Raw genomic sequence first — 24,903 nt, forward strand, 5'->3', positions numbered from 1 at the left:
GCCTCAGATCAGAGATTTTTAGGTAGCCATGTCTTTTCAGCCTGGACACGCACCCCCTGCAGCCTCATGCGGTGCACTGAGGCTATATAGCCTTAGTTCGTTCTCAACCGCCTCAGCCTGCAATGGAGCCTCAGCAGCATCCAAATAGAGCTTACCTAACCTGTATATTTCTCTTGTCCTTCTTAGTTAGTTTTAGTTCTTAGAGTTTCCTTTGTGTGAGTTAGCTGTAGTAATTTTATAGATTTCAAACAAATAATCATTTAAAAAAAAAAAAAAAAACTTGACTTTATACTTTTAGGATAAGGACTGTTATCTACCTTTATCTATTTTTCTTTGTTTCTTTGTTTTTTTCCTCAAAAAACTTAAACCCAGGGAGGTTATGCCCAGTTCTCCCAGGTCTCTCTGGATGCTGGTTTTCAGAGGGAAGTTGAAAATACAATTGGGGACCTTCCTTTTGATGGATCAAAGTTGTTTGTGGAGGAAAATGCTGAATCTCTGCATGCCTTAAAAGATGCTAGAGCCACTTTGCACTGTCTGGGAATTTATGCCCCTGCACAAAAAAGAAAGTTTAGTATGTCCCAGACAGCACAGAGATCTCGTCCCACCTAGTTTCCCACCTCCCAGAGATATTACAAACCCCAGCATAAGAGACAACAGTTTCAGTAGAAGAGACTAGCTACTTCTCGGGCATTGACCTCACAACCCACAACTTCAAAACATCAGTTTTGATGGGCGGGTCAGGGTGCTGAGTTACCATCTCCACTCTTACTGCTGCAACAATCTGCATGTCTCCCTCACTTCAGCGATTGCCTTTCTCAGTTCCATCAGAATTGGGAACATACCACTATGGATAAGTGGGTGTTGGAGATCATGTCTCCATCCACTTTACCTCCCTTCCCCTGCCCCCCATCCCACCTTCAGGAATCCCTCTCATGAGCACGTTTTGCAACAGGAAGTCGACTGTCTTCTGAATCTGGGTGCTATAGAACCAGTTCCCATGCAACACAGGGATGGGATTTTATTCCAGGCATCTCCTGATTCCAAAAAAAAGAACAGCAGTTGGAGACCTATTCTAGATCTAAGTTTACTCAATAGATTCAGAGGTTCAAAATGGTTACTCTTGCAGCAATAATTTCATCATTGGACCAAGGGGATTGGTTCTAGGTCCTCGACTTTCAAGACATTTACTTCCCTATAGCAATCCACTCCTCCCACAGAAGGTTCTTATGCTTCACTCTGTGTCAAGAGACTTTCAATACATAGTGCTTCTGTTTAGTCTCTTCTCTGCACCCAGAGTGTTCTCAAAAGTTCTTTTTGGGTCGTAGCAGGTCATCTTCACAGATAAGGAACTGATTTTTCCCATACCTTAACAATTGTGAGACTACACATGTGCTGCCTCCTGGGGTAGCTCAGAACTGTTTATTTGCCAAGCAAACACAGTTAAAGAAAACTATTCTCCACGCCTCCAGTAGTTTTTTAAAAAAACAGCAAACCCTGAGATGCTGCTCTCCTTTGGTGGAGTCCAGACCTTCTGTATGCATTTATCCCAACTCCTTTGATATCCAAGGTGCTATGCAGGATAAGGAAAACCAAAGCAAAGTTATTCTTGTAGTTCTGAGGTGGCCGAGACAAACATGGTTTCCTTACCTCACTCAGCTGGCTCTTTGTCAACTGATTGCTCTCCAGACCATCTGTTCTCTCAGGATGCCAGTCAAATCCATCACCCCAAACTCAGGGTTCTTTGGCTCAAGGCATGGCTGATAGATGGCTTGCAGGGTTAGAAACAACCTATTCTGAGGACGTAAAGCGAGTGCTGTTACATAGCAGGAAACAATGTACTTGTGGCAAACATGCCAAAACGTGGATGAGATTCAAAGACTGGTGTGACCTAAAACATCTTTCACCTAAATCCTCTCCATTATCATTTGTACTAGATTACATTTTAGAGCTAAAAATGACAGGGTTATCTTTAAGCTCCATAAAAGTGCATTTAGCAGTTATTACGGCTTTCCATCATATGGTACAGGGTTTTTCCATCTTTGCTCATCCTACAAGAAGGAGGTTTCTCAAAGGACTGGACTACCTCTTCCCACAAATCAGATGCCCTACGCTGGCATGGAACCTCAACTTTGTACTCAGATGTCATATGAGGCCTCCCTTTGAACCTATGGACATCTGCTCCTTTCAATACCTGTCTATGAACACTGCATTTCTAGTAGCCATTGCTCGAACAGTGAGTGAGATAGGGGTGCGCTGATGGCATACTTCACAGTCTTCTTTAAGACTAAGGCCACACTGCGACTGCATTCCAAATTCCTGCCAAACGTATCTTCGGACTTCCACATAAATCAACCTATACATCTTTCAGTTTTCTTCCCTAAACCACACCAGGATAAAGGATATGTGACACTACATACACACGAGGTCTGGAGAGCATTAGCCTTTTACTGAGACAGGACTAAGTCCTTTAGGAAATCTCCCAGATTATTTCTCTCCATTGCAGACAGAACTAAGGGATCTCCAATTTCCAAGCAGAGATTCTCTAGATGGATATCTGGCTGCATTACCTACTGCTATCAGTCTCATGATGTTCAGCCTCCCTGTAGAGTACTAACTCACTCCCATGAGATCCCTCTCCACTTCAGTAGGCTTTAAGAATGTTCCCGTCGTGGAAATATGTAGAGCCGTGATTTGGGAGCCTATTCATACATTTCTGAACACTATGCAGTCACTCATACTTCAGCTTCTGATGCTATATTTGGGTCTACTGTTTTATCTTCAATCTTAGACTTTTCTCCTAAACCCCACTCCTCCGTAGAGGTTACTACTCGATAATCACCTACAGTGGAGCCCCTATAGGCACACTACTCGCAGAAGAAGAGGTTACTCAACCTGTGCAGTAACTGTGTGGTTCTTCAACATGTGTTCCCCTTTGGGTGCTCAACTATCCACCCTCCTCCCCTCTGCTTCAGAGTTCTTTACGGCATTCTCTGTGGTAGAGAAGGAACTGAGGGTGGTTTGCCCATGCAGCTCTATATAGCCTTAGTGCAGGGCACAAGGCTGTGGGGGACTCATGAGTGGGCCAAATGGACACAGCTACCTAAAATCTCTGATCTGAGGCATATTGGGCGCAGCGCGCCTAGAGTGGAGCACCCATGGGGGGGGACATCTTGAAGAACCACAGTACCTGCACAGGATGAATAACCTCTTTATTAGCCCACTAAATCATTTTCTTTTTTGAAGCACTGCCAAGTTACCATTATTCTACTGAAATATTTAAATAATTTAATTTTTAAATGAAAGGTGATGTAGTTATAAAACAAAAACCAAAATAGGCTCTCACTTGCTGAAAGACACAGCATTAGAAAAAAATAATGAAACTCCTTTTAAATCCTTCCTTCTCCGCACAGCCTATCACCTATTCTTTCTTTTCTCCCTTCCCTCTCTGTCCTTTCCCTGCTGTCTTCCTTTCCTACAAGTTATCAAAGCTCTAGTTCCTGAATTAAGTACAATATATAAATATGTATTTTGATACTGTTTCTTTAAAACAGAATAAGAAAGGATACATAGCATTCTCCCAGTGTGCATTCAAATGTCTTCGATATTCTTGCTGACCTGTAGTGAGGCCTGGGGCCTTAGTACTAATTTTAGGGCCAAATTCTGCATTTAGCTATGTTTGCAGGGTTCTACCAATGTAATTGGGACAGAATTTAGACATACAGAAACTTTTGCAGATAGTGTTAGATGAAACCAGTTAGCTTGACTTTCAGTTACTGAGGTGAATTTGCAGGGATAGCAGTTAGAAAAACAATTTTATTTCTAAATTGGAATAATTTGATATGAAAATCAAAACACAATAAACTTTAGTGCTATTATGCTATTTTTAGTCACCTTTCAGAGGAAAACTGCCTTCATCCCAGCTTTATCTGGCAACTTCTATCATACAGTATAATTTTTGATATAAAATTAGGATACTAGAGAAATTAGGTATAATATAAAATTTAAATTTAAGATTTTAGTTAAAACACAAATAATGCCTTGCTGTGAATACATTATTTTCCATATTAAATTTATAAAACCCTCCATTTTTTATTTACCTGCAACTGCTGCACAATTTCCAGTGTACTACCGCAAAGTGCCATGTAATTCATCATGCTTTCCACAGCATAAGTAGAACCTTGATTATAATTACTGCTTTCAGTTAACAATAATTGCAATCAAATCATTTTATTCCTTTTTCAAAGTCATTGAATAATGTAAAAGTTGAAGTTTTTGTTTTGTTTTTCCTTCCCACCAAAAAAAAGATTCCGGTAGCTCCAGCTGTGCCTGCTGTTAGTTTAGTTCCACCATCATTTCCTGTCACAATGTCTGTCCCACCTCCTGGGTATAGTTCAATTCCACCACCTCCCTTCTTGCGGGCAAGTTTCAACCCTTCACAACCACCTCCTGGTAAGTTACCATTTTAATTGATTGTATAATAAGTATATCCATGCTAACTGAGTATCTTAAACATATGTTATGTGCTAGGATTATTTCTGACTCAGAGATTCAGGACAGAAGCCTTAGTTAATTCTTCACATTTTCAGTCTAGTTTTAAAAATCAAACGCTTTGTTTTGTTGTTTCATTTTACCATTTTTCTTCAACTGGAAAATTTGACTATTAGGTGAAACTGTAATTGTTCCTTTGAGTATTGCTGGTATAAATGACTACTTAAAGAGGTACATATACATCCTCTGTGTTAAAGTTGGAGTCCTCTGGAAAGCAGTAACCATTGCTGATTCTCTTCCTACACCGCTGACTTGCCAGTTTGCAGTGGGACATTCTTCTCCTGATTAGTGCAGATTAGTGAGGTTTAACTATTTTTATTACTGAGGTTTTATTAGAGTTGGCCATATTATTAAATTATTTCTGATTGTTCATATAGGTTTTATGCCTCCCCCGGTTCCACCAGTCCCACCGCCTGTTGTTCCACCACCTGTTGTTCCACAAGTAGTCCCAACATGTGAGTTGGTTTGTCTTTTTTTTTTTTTTTTTTTTTTTTAAAGAATACTAATTTTGTGTTAATGAAAGTCTAGCTATTTGATGTACTAATTCTTACTCCAGGTGGATTGATATAAATCAGCAAGCAGGAAACTTTGATTTAAATAATAATCAATTTTAATCTTGTTTTGCATTTGTACTTTTTAGTTACTTTCTTAAAGAAAAGTTGATTCTCACTGGTTGATAACCATTAAAACATGTTGATTTGCAACTAAATATAGCCTTTACATTAAATTTGGCTCTTTTTGTTAACCAGGAGATACACTAGATCAATACACATTTATTTAAGCAATTATATAGCTTAATTTGCATTTCTTTAGATTCTTAATCTTTACATTTTTTATGATGTTAGAAAATGGTAACTGATGCATTTCTTACTTACTAAATTAATTTTTTACTTGTGATTTGTGTCATGCTCTATTTGGAAATGCGAATTCAGTTAAAAATGTACAAAACCAATATTTTAAAATCATTTTTTTATTAAATAAAGTCATCTAAAATATGCTGGGTACATAAGAAAAAAAACTTTATCACAAAATATATCAGAACATGTTTTGCATTTAAAATGAGCTGATTTATTAAACAAAGTATTATCTCTAGTTAGTGAATTGAACTGATTGTTTCTGGTCACCATTGTACTTCAGAATTATAGAACAAGTAGATCTCATCCTCTCACACTTAGTTTTTATTTATAGATTGGAAGAAGAAAACAAGCTTTCCTGCATTTTCAACTCCCAGTTGGTTTCTTAAGTTTGAATGAACTAGTCATTGAATTGAACTAGTGGAATAAACTGAAATGAAGAAAATATTCTCTCTGCATCTGCAGAGGAGGATACTGCCATCAAAAGCTGGTGTAGCACTTCAGCAAACTGTGGTTCCAGGTGCATAGCCAGTAGTGACTTTCCCATAAATTCAGTGGTTCAACTTTCTTTAACTTTCAGCAGCAAACATGTACTGTTCAGTATTATTGTTTTAATTTACTTTAATGATTTTGATAGAGTATGGTAAGTTTAGGCCTCAACATAGATTGTCATGATTTCAAATGCAATTTTAAATAGGTTTATTTTAAAAAAAAAAACCACCCTGTATTTAAGTAAATTTAAATTAAATTAAATTTAAATTAAATTTAAAAATAAAAATCATTGATTTTTATCTACCCTGTTCTTAGTTAATAGTATACAAATTGTGGTAGGTACCATGTTCTGTGGGGTATTCATATGCTGTTTTCACCATTGTATTGAGAACAAGTTCATAGTACATAATTTAGTTGGTCTAATAATATTCACAAACAGTATATTTAATATTTTCCCAGGAGTCATTGAAGAAATTATTTGCAAATTAATTATTTATTATTCATACATACATTGTTTAATCAAGAGTTGTATAGGTGATCAAATAATACTCATTAAGCAAATTATTTCTGTATTTTTCTTTCAGTCATTGAATTCGTTATTTATGATTTATTATTTTCATTATTCAATCTTTTCAAGTCGGCTACGTTCAATTGTTCGAATATTAAAGCCTGTTGAAACCAGTGTTGTTTGCTTCTGTATTTATTTATAATCTACTACTTAAGAGTGAAGCATTGGGAAGCCTATAAGGATTACAAATGTTTTTTGAAAAACAATTTATTCCGAAGTGAACAATATCGTTGTTTTTGATGACCATATTTTTTGATATGCTCTAACAATAAAGCATCTGCCAAACTGAATTGGCAAGAAGTACTGAGATGTTTTTTGTTTTGTTTTGTGTTTTTCCCCTACAGCTCTAGTGCAGCCTCCTCTATCCATTACTCAAGAGACAATGAAAGATGTTCCTTTTGGTAGCCTTGTTTTACCCGTTGGCACTGTTTCTAGCAGTCTAGCCACTCCAACATTATCAGCAGGAAGTGTTTTTAACCCTCTTCCAAGCAACAAACCAGAGTCAGAAGAAAAAGGATCACATCTTGCAGACGTTCAGATTTCTTCCAGTGAAAACAACAGATCTGGTAAGAAATGTCTGTATCCTACATATTTTGCCGCATATAAATTGACTTTATATATACAAGTTTTTAAATTAGCTCATATGTATTGTGTTAACTCATCCTAATGTAGGATGTTTTGGGTTAAATATGGTCTTTGATTTGGGATTAAATTTGTGACAGTGTGCTGATAATGAGCTTTTTTAGCATCTCTTGATCACTCTTTTCCAGTAGGTCATGTCCTCAGTGGAAAAGAAATTTATCTCACACATCTGTGTGCATATAGGCTAGAGAAGTAAAGCTGGGCCAGTTAAGAGTATTTTAAATAAATTCTTTAAATTTTTCTGAAAGTGGAATGGGACCAGAACTGGTAGTTAAGTTTAATATATGGTTTTAAGCATTCATTCAAATATGTTCACGTTTTTACTTGTGTAGGCTTGGTGAGCATGTAGTTTTCCCTGCCCCTTAAAAGCTTCTGCTCACTCTTTACTATATAAAGACATGGGTTTCCATGACTTAATGCCCAGTCTTCACCATTGTGACTAAAAAAATCTGTGTTCATAACTCAAAACTATTACAAATATTTAAATAAGTAAATATTCCAACTATGTATATATTAACTGAAATAATGGATTAAAATATTATTTGTATTCCAAACTGTTTAATGTTATGTTGACTTTTTCAGTCTACTAAATATTTTTATTGTATTTCAGTTCAAAATGATGTCTCAAGCAGCTCCGGACTTGCGGGTGGAGTGCAGCCACCCGGTGTCTCAAGCAGCTCCGGACGTGCGGGAGGAGTGCAGCCACCCGGTGTCTCAAGCAGCTCCGGACGTGCAGGAGGAGTGCAGCCACCTGGTGTCTCAAGCAGCTCCGGACGTGCGGGAGGAGTGCAGCCACCCGGTGTCTCAAGCAGTTCCACACTTGCGGGAGGAGTGCAGCCACCTGGTGTCTCAAGCAGCTCCACACTTGCGGGAGGAGTGCAGCCACCTGGTGTCTCAAGCAGCTCTGGACTTTTGGTGGGAGTGCCGCCACCAAATGTCTCAAGCAGCTGCGGACTTATGGCGGGAGTGCCGCCACCGAACGTCTCAAGCAGCTCTGGACTTATGGCGGGAGTGCCGCCACCGAACGTCTCAAGCAGCTCTGGACTTATGGCGGGAGTGCCGCCACCGAACGTCTCAAGCAGCTCTGGACTTATGGCGGGAGTGCCGCCACCGAACGTCTCAAGCAGCTCTGGACTTATGGCGGGAGTGCCACCACCCAATGTCTCAAGCAGCTCTGGGCTTCTAATAGTGCCACCACCCAATGTCTCAAGTAGTTCTGGACTTCTGGGGATGCAGCATCCAGCAGGGATTCAAAACATACCCCATTTAAATATTAGTAGTCAAAGGATGCCTGGAATGCCTCTCTTAGATCTCCGTCCAGGACTAATACCCCAGTCACCTGGACCAAGATTTCCATTAATACAGCCTGGAATGCCACCACAGCGTAATATCCCTCCTCCAACAATCCTTGACCCATCCCTTCATCCACCACCTAGAGGTCCTTTTCCTCCTCCAGGAGATCTTTTTAACCAAACAGAGAGACATTTTGGAACACCTGGAAGACAAAATGTTGATAGCATTTCTAATCCAGAAAAAAGGTTACCACTTGGCGGTGATAGCATTCAACAGGAAGGAGACCGAGACTATCGCTTTCCACCAATGGAAAACAGAGAGACTCTTAATAGGCCATCTCCAGTCGATGTCAGGGATTCTATTGGACGGCCACCAGTAGATCCAAGAGAGGGTCTTGGAAGACCTCCAATAGATGGAAGAGAACATTTTGCAAGACCACATATAGATATGAGAGAGAATTTTGGAAGACCAGGTGTGGATAATATTGGTCGAAGAGAGCATTTTGGTTTCAATTCAGAAAAGCACTGGGGACAGAGAGGAGATTATGATGAAAGAGAACACAATGTTTTCCCTATCTATGGTGGTCCTAAAAGCTTCCATGAAGATAGAGAGAGATTTCGGCATGTAAATTACAGATTTGATACTAGAAGTGGTCCCAACTGGAACAGGGGATTTGAACAAGATGCTCACAGAGATTTTGATGACCGTAGAAGACCCTGGGAAAGACAGAGGGATAGGGATGACAGAGATTTTAATTTTTGCAGAGAAATAAATGGAAACAGATTTGGAAGAGACAGAATGCAGAACAACTGGATCCCTCCTCCACATCCAAGGGTTTTTGAATATTTTGAAGGGGCCACTTCACAGCGCAAAGCTGATAATATACCCCAGGTAAATGGTGAAAATACAGAGACAGAAAGTCAGCCACCAAATGTGCAAGTGCAGAATGATCCAGAACTTTATGAAAAACTAGCATCTTCAAGTGAGATAAACAAAGAGAAGAGTGACACAGAAGCTGATATAGAAAGTGAACCAGTGGTAGAAAGCACAGAAACTGAGGGGACATAATCATCACTCAGTAGGTAAAAGATACCTTTTGTAAAGTTGTCATCTCTCTGTAATAGATAAATGGCTGACTGGACCTTAGCAGTTCACTTTTGTCTGCCAGAATTAAGTTAATCTGATGTTGATGTTCATCTTTCACTTAAATAACTGTACAACTGACTTGTATAGAACACTGTTCTTAATTTGAACATGGTAGGTAAACATTTTTTATTTCTCTGATAAAACACAGACTTGCCCCCAGTAGCTTTTAATGTCACAATGATAAATAACAGCTTGTCAAACAGAGACTTCCTATGGAAGAAAATGGAATTTTTTTAGATACTACCATTAGGTTGGCTGTGGAAATTGTTATACTTGAAAGCAGGTGCTGGTGTATCTTGTCCATGTTTTTAGGCTGCTGCAGAATTTTAAACATAGACAAAGCTGTGATATTTTATGTTCCTGAAATTTGGCTCACCAAAAAAAAAAAAAAAAAAGGAAGAGAGAGAGAAAAAGAAATAGCCCTGGTCATTTAAGGAGCATAATACAGAGATTAAAAGTGCTTTTGTAAAATCCACACTATAGTCTCTGTTTTCTCTAAAGTAAGTGTCTGTGATTTGTTCCTCGTACTGCAGTGGGTTAAAAAAAATGATAAAAGTACATTTTAATGTTGGGTGCATTTTGTTTTTAGATGCCAATAAAGCATATTTGTTTGATAACAGTGTTCTAGGTATTGTATTTTTTTTTTTTTTTTTTTTAACCTACAAGCTATGAAAACCTGGATCAGCTGTGGTATATGCTTTAGCTAGTTGTTGCAAAAGGTTTATATTACTCTTGTAAGACCAATGCAACAATTATATGTGCTAGAAAGAAGCATATGCTTTTATATTGAAAATCATGCAGTCACATTAGTTTGTATATAACATGTATGTAAATATTTGTGTAAACTGTAAGTAGATATCGCTATTTCTGTGTGTGCGCACAGAATAATGAAGACAGTTTAATAAAACTGAAATGAAATTAGGTTATAAAAATAAGTCTTTCACCTTCTCGAGGTTGCAAGATATTTCGAGACATTAATTTGATTAAATAAATCAAATTTACATTTATTTACTCACTCATAGTTAGGTACTGTTCTTATTACTTTTAGAAGGTGAAATGAACATGATATACTGTAAAGATATACAGTAGGATTTTAGCTTACTTTTAAAAAAATGTAGATATGCATGAAGCCAAAATTGAAGCAAATGTTTACCTTGTCTTACTTTGTAATATATTTGGTGTTCTGGATAGATAGTGGTAGCATTAAAGTACTTTGTGGTTATTTGTTTGCAGTGAATCTCTGAAGTCCAGAATTGTTGCATGAAAAGTATAAAGCTGTTGTTGGTTTTTCTTTATAAAAAAAAAAAAATCTGTGTGTGAATAGAAATGAAGTGGGCTTTGTGCTTTGGAGGCTTAATACTGAAATAGAACTTCTAAGTAAAATGTTGAGATGAATTGGCCTCCTAAGTAATTCAGTAGCACTACTCCTTTCTGTTTCACCTGTTTTGCTTCTTGCGTATCTTTTTTTTTTTTTTTTTTTAACCAGAGGTGGAAGATTTGATGATATAGTAATGAAAGATTTTCAGCTTGTCCCACTTGCAGTACATTTATTCCTCTCCCCTTCCAAAAAATCTGTTGTTAAATTCACTGAGTCCAAAAGCATCCTCTGACTAAGTTTTGAAGAGAGAATTTTCTCTCTAAGTAAGTTCTGAGAGTCAATAATGATACTTTCTTCTGTAGAATGGAAAATATTTAATTCAGGGAAATCTGAGTTGATCTTTACTATTAAAGAATACTAATTTATCGGTAGTTTGTATTGTGTTAAAAAAATTCCCCCAAGGATATGAAGTGTGAGGATGTCACTTGGGAGTTTGGCTGGACTTACAGAGAAGTTATATGTGATCCTTTTTTGTGGTGACCTGGTTCTGTTTCTCAGTGATTAGGATTTTTATTTTAAAAGCCCCCAAAATTGCTTTCATAAATGAAAATATCGCTTTTAAAAGCTTGGATATGAATGATTTTGCACCTACAGTGCAAGTAGTAATAATATTTAGTACTAGGAAGCAGTGAGATTCAGGTGCACTAAATAAGCAATAGCATGTAACAGGACCATGCTGATATACTGGATTCCAGACGGGTTTTACAATGTTTAGGGCAAAAATACCTTCAGATGCAGACTGTGCAGGTCAAGGAACTTGATCAGTGTTGTGCCTCTCAGCCTGCCAATAATTTGCTAATCAGGCGTGCATGACTTAGGATGACCGAACATAAAATAGCTGTCTAGTATTTTTTTAAAGTCACTCCTTTCCTTTCTTTTCAGTTTGATAGAGTTTTGACATTTTTAAGTTAATAGTTGTACATGAAAAAGCTTATTCTCATTGATTTTCCAAATGTTCATAACAAAATGCAAATATTTCCAATAGCTTTGCTTTCACCATTGTGTTTTACACAATGAAACAAAAAACAAGATAGAAAAGTTAATCTTCCTTGTCTTTCTTAAATTGAGATTTGCAGTATGTTCATTGTTTGCAACAGGATGGTGCAGGAAAATCACCACATGGTGAGGGAGATTAAATAATTCAGTTGGCAATGCTGTAAACCAGATCACATTGCCATTTCCTTGTGCATGTTTGTTGGGTCAGGCAAAACATTTTGAGACTCTGCAATGTATATTCATTAGATGAAGAGCATAACTGTGTTAATATTTTAATCTGTTCTGTAAATGTCTTTTTAATAAATTGGCTACTGTACTTAGTGTAGTTGTACACTGTACTATTACAGTTTCCAACAGCTATTTGATTCTTGTGTAGAATAAAACTTTATTGTACAGAAAAGTAGTCTTTAGCTGCATCATGTTTCCAGCTAGAACTTTTTTTCAGACCTTCTAATTTTAGTAGTGCCTAAGCATAGAAAAATAGCCCCAAGAGAAAAGCATTCAGAAACAGGGAAAGGGCCTGAATCATATATTAGTAAGTAATTAAAGATAGCGAGTTGTAGCTGTTTAATCTTGTCACTGAAAAATTTTAAGTCTTTGAATGTTCTCAAGAAAAAGGTTAACCTCTTACAAGAAGAGAATATTCTACCCTTTTGAGCTGTTTTTGACAGTGAAGATATTTGCCACATTCCAACAATTAAAGAACCTGATGCATGAGTCTGCTTAAATTTTTATTTGCATAAATAACACAGAAATATGCATGCTTTATAGTTTGAAAAAAATGATGTCAAACAGTTTTAACGAACAGGAAAGATTTAAAATTTACTAATACACATTTAGTTGAAAACCTTACTCATATCAGTTCAGACATGCAAAATGTTACCTGTTTGGACATTGTGTCCCTCCATCCTGCATTGTGATCTGCGTGAGCAGACTGTTATGCCCATGCCAGTCACAGTGTAGGATCATGGCCTTTATTTGTTATGGTGAGGTCATGTCTATACTGACACTATTTTCTGCAAGCCTTAACATGCAGTTATTTTAAGCTTTTATATGTGCTGTGGAACATTATTAGACGAATTAAATGTGTAAGACCAGATTCTGATATCCTTTAGTAAATCTGCAAAAAAACCTATTAATTCAAATGGTTCTGTTCGTGAAGTTAGGTTAGGGTTACCATATTTCAGCAAGCAAAAAAGAGGATGGGAGGAGCCCCGCCCCTGCCCCTCCCACTTCCCATCCCCCTCAGAACCCCCAACCCTCCCCCCGTTCCTTGTCCCCTGACTGCCCCCTCCTGGGACCCCTGCCCCTAACTGCCCCCCAGGACTCCACCCCCTACCTAAGCCTCCCTGCCTCTTGTCCCCTGACTGCCCCCTCCTGAGACCCTCCCCCCATCCTAACTGGCCCCCTAGGACCCTACCCCCTACCAGTACCCTGATTGCTCCAACCCTTATCCACACCCCCACCCCCAGACAGACCCCTGGGACTCCCACGCCCCATCCAACCACTCCCCACCCCCTGACAGCCCCCCCCAGAACTCCCGACCCATCTAAACCCCTCTGCTCCCTGTCCCCTGACTGCTCTGATCCCTCTCCCCACCCCTGCCCCCTGACAGCCCTGCCCCCAGAACTCCCAACCCCCCCCCCCTCGCTCCTTGTCCCCTGACTGCCCCCTCCTGGGACCCCTGCTCCTAACTGCCCTCCAGAACCCCACCCCCTACCTAAGCCTCCCTGTTCCTTGTCCCCTAACTGCCCCCTCCTAAGACCCTCCCCCACCCTAACTGCCCCCCAGAACCCTACCCCCTACCTGTACCCTGACTGCCCAAAACCTTCTCCACCCCCCCCCCCCAGCCCCCTCCACCCCCCGTCTCTTGACTGCCTCCTCCAAAATCTCCCTGCCCCTTCTCCTGCCCCCTGGCCCCCTTACCCTGCCGCTCAGAACATGGTGTTGGGCTCTGTGCGGAGCCGGACACGTGGCTGCGCTCCCCAGCGCAACACACAACCCGGTCCCTGCCCCCGCACAGTGCTGCCGGAGCGTGGGAGCAGGGGAGAAGGAGAAGTGGGGGAAGGAGGAGCTGCCGAGGCCCGATGCAAACGGCCCGGCAGGCCGGCCGGCTCAGAATGCGGGGGAGGGGGGGCGGGGAGGAGGAGCTCTACGGCTGCTCCGGAGTCCAGCCCGGCAAGCTGCGGGGGAAGGGCTCTGGATGCCAGAGCCCCATGCGAGCGGCTGACTTTCCTGCAGCCCTCCCAGCCGCGCCTCGCTCTGCCTGGGGGGGAAATCCCGGACATTTTTAGTGATTTACAAATTCCCCCCCGGATGCTATTTTTAACACAAAAAGGAGGACATGTCCGGGTAAATCCGGACGGATGGTAACCCTAAGTTAGGTACTATTCGATATGAGTATTGGTCCCATAATTTAGTCTATAATGCACAGGGTGAGCATCACATTTAAGTATCTTTCAAAGATTTTGAGATAGCCTGTAGAGGAAATTCACAACATAATGCTTCTTGATAGACTTTGCAGTAAGATGATCTATCCCCTTAAATGATCAAATTTGAAAGTATACGGAGGTTCCAAATGTCTGTAAAGATTTTAATTCGTTTTCTGGATTCTAATTCCACTGGGCCTCATATATTTCACTCACTGCATCTTTAGAGCTGCAAAAATTAGATGCCAAATTTCCTACATTCACATTTCTATTAACATATTTAGAAATAACAAATAGTGATAGTAACCTTTTTCCCATGCTATAATAATTAAAGCTAGAAATGAATGTATTTCATTTAGTAAACCTGATCAGTTTCTAAAATGAGGCAGTGTGCATCATTAGATTTTTTTTTAATATCTATAATAATGGGCAAGGATTTTTGCTTTCGTGGTTAAAATTGTCATAGTTGATTCTTTTAATTGTACATCAATTGCTTTTTTCAAACATATACCAGGAGTTCTCTGGACTTATGCAAATAGGAATATACCAAAATGTAATGTAGTTAGTGCATGTTGATTATTTTCAGACTTGTGTTAAGCAAACCATTATTGAAGAGTGACACACCTTGCCTTTATGAACTTTCTGTTTTTAAATCAATCCCTTGATGATTCAATATCTATGACATATCCTGTTTTAAATTTTTTGCTTTGCTTTAAAATATGAAAATGTTTAACCAAACAGGAGTGTCAACAGCATCTTTCTGTTTAGTATTCTGTAACTACATTCTGTTCCGTCTCCAGTAGTATAATAGAAGCCTGTTACTGGGAACTGAATGGTGGCTGAGAAAATACCTGGTTGACAGAATTGTCTTAATCATAACCATTTGCTCCTCTATCTAAAGGAAAAAAGGAAGTTTGATCCAGAAGGGGGTGTTCATTTTGTATAGGTTTAGCTATATTCTGTACAAATTATGCAGTGTTTTTGACACTAGATAACAAATTGTTTTGTTATTCATTTTAAAGTTTAGACGTGAAGTTTTACTATGAAGAAAATGTCAAGTAGAGCTTCTAAAAAATTGAAGAAAACTCATAACATCTTTTTAAACAACTGACCTCCAATAAAAGAGAATCTGCTCTGAATTGGGTTTTTAGGTGATGACAGGCTGGCTTGTTCAGGTTTTTTAAAGTACCGGTAGTTATTTTGAGGTCAGTAGACTATAAAATTTAATTTGCCTTAAAATTGTACCCTTTTGTACTCTACACACACAAGTTGGCATGTAACTAAGCTAAAAATCCCACTCTTACCATCTTTTAGAGGCAATAGTGCCAAAGATTAGAAGGGGGGAGTTTTGATTTATGCACTAATTAAACAGATGTTAATTTGTTATGCAATTTAAGGTTTCTTTAATTTGCTTTTAAAGTAGTTAAAATACATAATTTTTATAATGTCAATTATATCAGTTGTCATTGGTTTGCTAACTTTCATGATTTACAGAATAAATTTTAAAAACTGGGGGATTAATTTAACTTTCCAACTTTTTGTCTCATTATACTATCAGATAAAATCATATTCATGTACTTAATTATATTGGAAGAAATTTGTAGGTAATCTCAGTTAAACACTTCTTTTGTACTTGTTCTTCTGTCAATATTGGTTTTTTTCTTCTATATGTATTTTTTCCTGTACCTCTGTCTACAGCATAACACATATAATGAGGGTTAACACTACCGTGTATCTGATGTTTTACCAATTTTTTCAGTGAACTTTGTAAAATTTGCCACATGCTGCTACTTACTCAGAGGAATGTAACCTCTTTATGAAACTAGAGCAAGTCACACAGGTGCAAGACTGCCTAATCTGGATGCAGCACATCTGAATTGGGGTTGCAACAGTGTAGTTATATTGATGTAGCTACACCAGTTCAAAATTTTTTAATGTAGACAAGTCCTTAACTGGTGAAGGAGTGTCAGCGAAAACAGATTTATTAATTCAGGCTTGGATTAGTAAGACTTGAGTGCATCATGGAAGCAGCAGACTTTGTGTCTGCATATAGTTTCCCAGTTGAAAGTGAGATTTTGGTGTATAATATGATCTAGAAAATTGAGAACTGAGCCCAGCTATCATATTGATAGCAATGTTAAAAATATGTATCCGCTAAGTAAATGATTCCAAAATACTTAATCATTTTTTCACTGCTCCCCTTCCTTCCAATCAAAGTAACCCTACCATCACTCTCTAAATTGATCAAAGTACTGTATTTTATCACACAAGTTATTCTAGTTATGCTATTATTGAGGTAATTAGGGCGTAAATGCTTTGCTGAATGAGTGCCTTAGTTACCTTCCATTAAAGGCATATAAAGTATATAGTTTAAGTTAGCAGTAGGGTCAAATAAACACATTACTAGCTCTGGGAATTGGGAGGGAGGAATCTTGTGGCCTTCATAGTATTTAAAAAAAATAAATGATTAGCTGTTGGACATTGGTCCAGTGATTGAATTTTTCTCTTGGAATATATAAGGAGCTTGATTATAACTATTTCATTATTACAAAAAAGTTTTACTAGGGATACCCAAAATTTTATTGCTTGTTAATGTTTCAAGTAGTTGGAAATATAAGGCTACCCATAAACCCTACCCTGAAACTCATGGGATTACTCCTTACTCATGGGATTACTGTTGTAAGAATTGCAGTATTGGGCCATTTATTGATAGATGCCAAAGGTTCAGATCCCACAAATTACTGAGCACATCTTGGAATGTGAAGAGTGTCCTCATATAATCCTATTATATCTGATGCCATAATTTATTCCTTTCAAGTATTGCAGAAATGCTAGTTTTCATCATTTACATTATAAATTTCCATTATCAGGGGCTTATAACTTAAACTAAGCATTAATTTTCAGGGTCTCAGCAAAGAATTTTCATGGTCATTGAGATACTGTTTTTCCATCTTATTATACGTAAATAATTAGTTTTAAGATTTTGTATTCCTATGTTTAAAAAAAAAAAAAAAGCTTTTACTTGAAAACTTAAGGATGCAATATACTCTTTTGAATCCTGCATTAAAGGTTTCTAACAGTGGAAATCAAATTAACTCAAAAGACTATTGAAAGTTAGTGAGCCGTAGGCTCCTAAGTGCCTGTCACTTTTGAAACTGGGACTTAGGCTCCTAATTCACTTAGGCTCTTTGGAAATTTTACCACATGCTGTGTTCCACATACTAACTTGACTCTCTCTCTCTCTCCCCCCCCCCCCCCCCCAATGTTAAGTAGATTTCTACTTTGCTTCTGATTTTTAGTATTTATTAAAAGACCAGGAAGATGGTGTACTCTCAGACGTCTTTGCTGATAAATTTTGACACATTTTAAAAATGAATATTTGACCATATCAGCTGGTGGGTTCTCGTTTGACCCTCTGGTAGCTGTTCCTGAACAGTCACTGATAAATTCAGTTGCTTTGTTTTTATTAAATATATGCTCAGTAAATTCAAAACAGCCCCATATTAGTTTATTGTTAAGGGTGAGATTTTAATTGCACAAAATTTTATGATATTCAGAGTTAAGTTTCTGATGCATCCTAAATTTTGCTATTATAATTTGCAATTCTGCCCCATTACATTGTATGCATAACAACTGAGACCTTTATTACATTACCACAAAATATTTTATGAAGTAATACAAAAAGAGATACAGATTACATATGGGGATTCAGTTAAAATATTTTTTCTAAATGCACTATTCAGTTTATTTATATGGTCATTTATATATGAACATTGGGGCAGAGTTAAAGATGTGGAAACTAACTTCTGGGGCAAATAAAATATTGACCTATTACATTAATATTTATTGTATTTTTTGTGTTTAAAGAAAAATTAAAGCAGCTATTTTGACAAAATACTTACTGAAATACATTTTTTCAGTGTCCAGTTTTCAAATGTCTGAACAGATTTGTTTTGAAACATTTTTTGAAAACAAATTGCTATGCTGAAAACAAATTTCAGCTCAAAATGTAATTCTTTGGTTAAGTTATAAGTTTCTGAGAATAAGTATTTAAGATACAATGCCATCTCATCTATTTCTGTAACAAAAATTGAAATAATACACACATTTTGGCAAGAATAAATAACTTTAAATGCCTGATACATGGATACATTGCAGAACTCAGAAAGGGTCCCAAGTAAGGAAGTAAAGAGGAAAACTTTGTTTGTGATGAATCTGTTGAACTGAAGAATGTATGCAGAATTTTTTCCCCCCCTCCTAGAGTTATTCAGTCCCCAGATCAGTCTCAGGGGTTTAATCCAAGGGCTGACCAGAGGATAGTCTGATCTGTTACCTTTATTCATTTATTATATCAGAAGCCTCAAACTTATATAAGCCACTGTCCAGATGAAAAGTTGGGAGTGTTTTTACTCAGAGAGAAAAATTTCTTAAGAGGTGGACAAGCGGTTTTTACTAAATCACATAACCTACCAGTCTGAATTTTAATTGCTGTGTTAAGTACACCTAATACAGAGGCAACTCCACTGAATTTTTGGTGCCTTAGCATTTAAATTGTATTATACTTTACACATAGCTTCGAAGTTTAGCAAGCTCTAGCAATAGTATTGCTTACTGTTTTCTGCTCTGCAGAAATTTAACTGCTTCTTTTCTTTGGCCTTATATTTCTAGAGAATTACAGTGCTGTTTTATTGGCTTTAATTTAAGAACAATGTGTGAAATCCTTTTAAGTCAATGGGAGTTTTGCCTTTGACTTTAGTGGGGCTGGAGTTTCACCCAATTTGTTTTCTGTGATTCAGTTTCTTCTCCAAAACTTGCAGAAATATAGTTGATTGAGAATTAGTTCTACTTTCATTGAGTGACTTCTGCCTCTTTGTATGCAGGCAATAAAAGGAGGCAATCAACAACAACAAAAATTCCCCCAGATACTTTCATGATGTTATGTACAGCCAACCCTGCCTTTTAGGGACTATATCAAGACTGATAGTAGGCCAAAGCAGTCCAGTTTTACCAAGAATGTCTGGAAAAATTGCCAGTATAAGATTTCCTCATCCAGTTGTACTTGCAGAGCCACACAGAAAGATCCCATAGCTGGACGACTTCTCCTCCTCCTGAAATTTTGGAAGGTTATGCTCAAGCCCTACCATGCCAACAGAGCACATTTCTGCAGGAGCAACCCTGAAACTTCTAGTTCTTTCTTCAGGGTACTAGATGTAAATCTTATTTTTACATCTGTGGCTTGCTGATATACTGGTTAATCTCTATCTCCAAAACAGTTGTGGTGTACTTAAACAGCCTTTTTTCTCCTGTGGCTCACTAATGAGGTTAGTGAATGCCCCCTCCCCACACAGGATTTTAGAATGCCTGCCCAATTACTTTTGTCATTTTCCTTGTCTCCCCCCCTCTCCCTTTGAAAAGTTAGTAAAAACCTTGAATGAATAAATAAAAGATGTAAATTTGTGATATATAAAGTTTTCCTTGTCCAAAAAATAATCTTTCCTTTTCATCTTCATAGTTTGACCGATTCCATTTCTGGACATCATTTTTAAGAGTATAACTACACTGGCACTCTTCCAGTCCCCTAGCATGTTGGGAACATCCTGTACTCCTGGCTATTATCTGCTTCTCTCAGTCCCCTCTGCAGCCTCGCAAAGCGAAGCATAAATTACAGCATCCTGTAGGTGCCCCAACTTCCAGTTGAGGCTGGTCACTGTGTGTGGGGGGAAGGCAAAGGTGCCATGTTTCCCTCCCCCATCCTCACATTCCTTTCCTTGGTAACGGATAATCAGCCCTTCTTATTCCAAGCCAGAAACATATATTAAAGACCTTCTCAGGCTGTCAAAGTTGACTTCAAGTTTGAAGTGCTCAGCACCTCTGAAAATCAGACCACATATTTAGAAGTCTAAGTATAGGGTAAGCTGTCTTTAGTTTGGCACTCAGGGCTTAAAGTTTTGTCCTAGATTTTTATTTCTTGTGATTGAAATACTTAATACTGATACATAACACATTTTAAAACCGAAGTTTAAAATATCAGCTTCTCATTGTTTTAGGAAGAAACAAATATTGAAGATTATTTCAAGAAAGTAGTTAAAAAGGTGAAATAAGACAAATATTGCTCTTAGAGTCTGATGTAAATCTGCAGTAACTACTGAAGTCAGTGGAATTGCTCCAGATTTACACCACTATAACTGAGAAGAATTTGGCCAAAAACATTTATTGCTCATTTTAATAAGTATAACCTAGAAATAGGTTTCTCTACAAGGGATTTAACAGGTTGTTGATTATGCACAAAATTTTCTATCTTTTGATGGCTGGGCCCTAGGCTTTTTATGCAGCTAAGCAAAATTGGCAAGTGGTCTAAGTCCAGTCTGTTCCCTCCTCCCCCTTTTCTCCCTTCCAACAAGTACAAGTCTACTGCTGCCACCACTATAGAAACGGGACTTTTCCCACACAGCACCTCTAACCCCAGAGCAGACTTCAAAGAACTGCTCCTGAGCAAATATATCTATAACCTTTACTTTTTATCCATTTTCTTAAATAATCCCTTTATTTTATGAACATGTTCCCTGTGACATTCTATCTAAATTTGAGGCAATATGCCTCTGGAGTAATTTGAAACCTTTTTTTAACGTACGTGTCTTAAACTGATCACGTTACATAATGTCTCTTACATGGTTTGGTAAAGCTTTGCAGTGTTTAATGAGTCAGTTTGGGGACTAAGACAATCATTCTGTATTCATCAGGGATTCTGTGTACACGGCAAATCCTTTTAAAGGTGTTCAACTATTCTTCAATGCAATTGGTCTCTCTATTTCAGGCACAGCTTGTCTCAGCTGTGTGATCCCCTGAGCCTTCTGAGCATCTCCTTGGAGGATCCAGCCCTTATTTCACTGGACACTCACAGTATTCAGAGATTTGCTAATCCCAAAGGAATAATACATACCAGCATATCCATTTCACCTGAGGACACAGCTCAAATAAACACACACCACTTAAATTTATTCTTAGAGAAAGCAAGCATCAGTTTATTTAACAATTGAGATTCAAATGTTGGCAAGTACGATTAATGGAAACAAAAGGTTACATATTAAAAATATCATGCATTCTAGAGCTTACACATACTATCAAGATGCTCTCTTGTCTAATACGCTACTGCTTACCTAAAGTCCTTCTCATAGAGCTTTTCAATCAGGATGACTGAGACCTTCCTTTCCTGAGAACGTGTGTGCTGGCAGCTTGTCTCTCTAGATAAAGTATGCCAGTGTGTCTTTCTGCACCTCTAGATATCTTAGACCAGTCCTTTGTTCTTTACCTGTAAACACGGTTCCTTCCCCTGCTGTTCAGCTGTTCCTGTTAATTTCTTCCAGCAAACTCTTCATTAGCATTTGACTCAGAATGCAAATATGCTTCCATTGTAAGATGCATAATACACAAAGCAACAAATAGTCCTGTGGCACCTTAAAGATTAACAGATGTATTGGAGCGTGAGCTTTCGTGGGTGAATGCCCACTTCGTCAGACGTACCCACGAAAGCTTATGCTCCAATACATCTGTTAGTCTTTAAGGTGCCACAGGACTCTTTGTTGCTTTTTACAGATCCAGACTAACACGGCTACCCCTCTGATAATACACAAAGACACACAAAGTTGGAGAGGTAATGTCTTTTATTGGACCAACTTCTGTTGGTGAAAGAGACAAGCTCTTGAGCTATGCAGGAGCTAAAGAAGAACTCTGCATAGCTCTAAAGCTCCCTCTCACCAACAGAATTTGGTCCAATAAAAGATATTACTTCACCTACCTTGTCTTCCAATGGGACCAACATGGCTACAATAACACTGCAAACAATACATAATGGTTTGCTAGGAAGATAAGTATTTCCTACGGTCTCTCTGGTGGAACCTGTTTTATGGCATGCTACATCAGGGGACCTGCTATTAACTATTAGTTCCTAAGAACATAATTATATATACACATACACTTATCTCCTTACATTTTATCTGCACTTACATTTTGCAAAGATTATGTTGACCAGTGTGACACAGGCTTTCACTAGAAACCTTACATGACATTTTTTGGTAAACTAGTATGTAAATACTAGACTCAGGGCTTTCCTGCAACCCTAATGCATCCTTGTGCACTTTGCCAGTTGGCGTCAAGAGGTCCTTGGATGTCATGATTTCACAAAAGTGAAATTCATCCTTTACTCCCACTTCTGAGCTTTTTGTTTTAAAATAATTCTTTCTAGCCTTCATGGTTGCAAAGACAACCTCAAAAACATGAGCCTAGTGTAACCAATATAGTGCTGTCTGCCAGAGTTTGAAGACCACCTGAAACAACAGCTATGCAAGGTCTGAACTGCCGCATTTATCTCATTGGCATGCTAAGGTTGGAATGTAAGGACGAGTTAATATGTCCACATTAGCTGATGTTTATCCTTCAGTCTCAAACTGTTTCCCCACATGCCAAAATTTCAATGATCCCCTAACAGGCCAACACCATTTGCTTTCCTTACACAGATAATTTCTATGATCTAGATCTGTGATGCATCAGTCTGGGATGTATTATCAGTAACGTTGTCAGCAAGACACAATACATAATTATTTCACCTTATTCAGCACTGATAATGTCTCACCTGGAGTACTGTGACCAGTTCTAGATGCCACACTTGGGAAAGATGTGACTAAATTGGAGAAAGTCCAGAGGAGAGCAACAAAAATTATTAAAGATCTAGAAACATGACCTATGAGGAAAGATTGAAAGAAACTGGGCTTGTTTAGTCTGGAGAAGACTGAGGGGAAAACATGGTAACAGTCTTCAAGTACGTAAAAGGTTGTTATAAAGAAGAAAGGATAAATTGTTGTCCTTACACCCTGAGGACAGGACAAGAAGTAATGGGCTTTAATTAAAACATACAATTTATTACTTCAGTGAAAGTGGAATTTCAGCTCTGGAAGGAGTAACAGCCTCAAATAATTTAATTGCTGGGGGCTTAAAGAATCCATCTTCTGGTTAAAGCGTAGACCTGGCAGTCAGACATGAGTACTGTTGCTGGCAATGCCATAGAATTCCTGTGTGCTCTGATGCATGTCACTTAAGGGCCAAACTTTCAAAGGTGATCTCTAATTTTGGTAATCTCCATTTTTGGGTGCCCAAATTTAGACACACATGGCCTTATCACCATAGGAGTTGTAGGTGTCCGGTGCCTCTAAAAGTCAGGCCTGGGTATTCCAAAGTTCGGCACCCAAAAACAGAAGCACTCTGTTGGAGGTCACTTTTGAAAATTGGCTCCAAACCTCTCAAGCTCAGTTTCCCTATCTGTAAAAGAGGGATTACCTACTTCACAGGGGTCTTGCTAGGCATTAGTGTTTGTGTTTTGAGATCCTTGGATGGAAAGAGCTATAGAAATGCCAAGAATTACCACACTCATTTGTATCAGTTTGGTTATTTAATTGGTCTTTAAAATGCATTTATAAATGTTGCTCAAAAATTGCATTGTGGGGTTCCATGTTTGAGCCTTACTGAGCCTTTAGTTTACATGTAAAACAATGGGGAGGAGTGTTTTCAAGCACATGTCCTGCATATATTCATTCTAGTATCTCAAAGTCTAGTTGTGTCCTTGCTCAGGCATCACCACCAACAAAGATTCTTTGCTTGGTGATTAGTTTAATAATACCATAAAGTTTCATAATCTGAAGTAGAAAGCATCTAATTTTTCCAAAGCTATACTAGTTCTGCAGCGCAAACTAGAAGGAAAAAGTAGTAACATTTTATTTTGTATCTCTAATATATAAATGACATGGAATTCACAAGGTACTGTTCTTCAAGTGCTGGCTCATGTCCATTCCATACTAGGTGTGTGCGCACCACATGCACAGTTGCAGGAGATTTTTCCCTTAGTGGTATCCATAGGGCCAGCTCTAGCGTCCTCTGGAGTCGCGCACATATGCGTTGGTATAAGGGGCATCGCCGGCCCCGCGGCCTCTCAGTTCGTTCATATCGTCCATGACGGTTGCTGGAATGATCCTTCTTGTTGTAGCAAGTCGTCTTTCCCAGTGGCTTGGACTCTTCTATGTTCATATTTTGTGTAGTTATTGTAGTTAGTGTATATAGTTCTTAGTGATAGCATATATAGCAGTGTAAATAATTGTCCTTGTCATCGAGGGACTTTTCACCCCGAGGGCTGGGCATGCCCCGGTCCCGGTGCTTCAAGCCGTGTGCCTCCTGTGGCAAGCTGATGCCAGTGAGTTACCCGCACTCTAGCTGTCTAAACCGTTTGGGGGAAACTCACATTAAAGATAAGTACCAGATCTGCAGAGACTTCAGACCTCACACTAAGAAGAACAGGGACATTCAGCTGAAGGCCATTCTCATGGAGGGAGCCGTCAGACCAGTCTCAGAGCTGAGTCACTCCAAATCAGCGTCGAGCACTTTGACATCCATGTGGAGTGCTCCCCCCGGCACTGTGCTTTTCCTGGCACCATTCTCAATCGCTCGTGCCAAGGAAGAAGCATAAGAAACAGCACACCAATAAAGGGCCCTCTCAGGTGCAGAAGAGGGACA

At 38.6% G+C, this 24,903-nt stretch overlaps 1 protein-coding gene across 1 annotated transcript in view; it reads left to right on the forward strand.

Annotated features, from left to right (window-relative positions):
* Positions 1-10,153, forward strand: part of SCAF8 (SR-related CTD associated factor 8) — a 90,160-nt gene extending 80,007 nt beyond the window's left edge. The window contains exons 17-20 of the mRNA XM_065402134.1: positions 4,305-4,449; positions 4,926-5,003; positions 6,807-7,028; positions 7,715-10,153. Coding sequence (XP_065258206.1) covers positions 4,305-4,449; positions 4,926-5,003; positions 6,807-7,028; positions 7,715-9,465 — 2,196 coding nt within the window. The 3' untranslated portion in view covers positions 9,466-10,153. The remainder of the gene's footprint in view (positions 1-4,304; positions 4,450-4,925; positions 5,004-6,806; positions 7,029-7,714) is intronic.
* Positions 10,154-24,903: the final 14,750 nt, after the last annotated feature.

This window comes from Emys orbicularis, chromosome 3 (assembly GCF_028017835.1).
Source record: "Emys orbicularis isolate rEmyOrb1 chromosome 3, rEmyOrb1.hap1, whole genome shotgun sequence".
Classification (NCBI taxonomy): Eukaryota; Metazoa; Chordata; order Testudines; family Emydidae; genus Emys; species Emys orbicularis.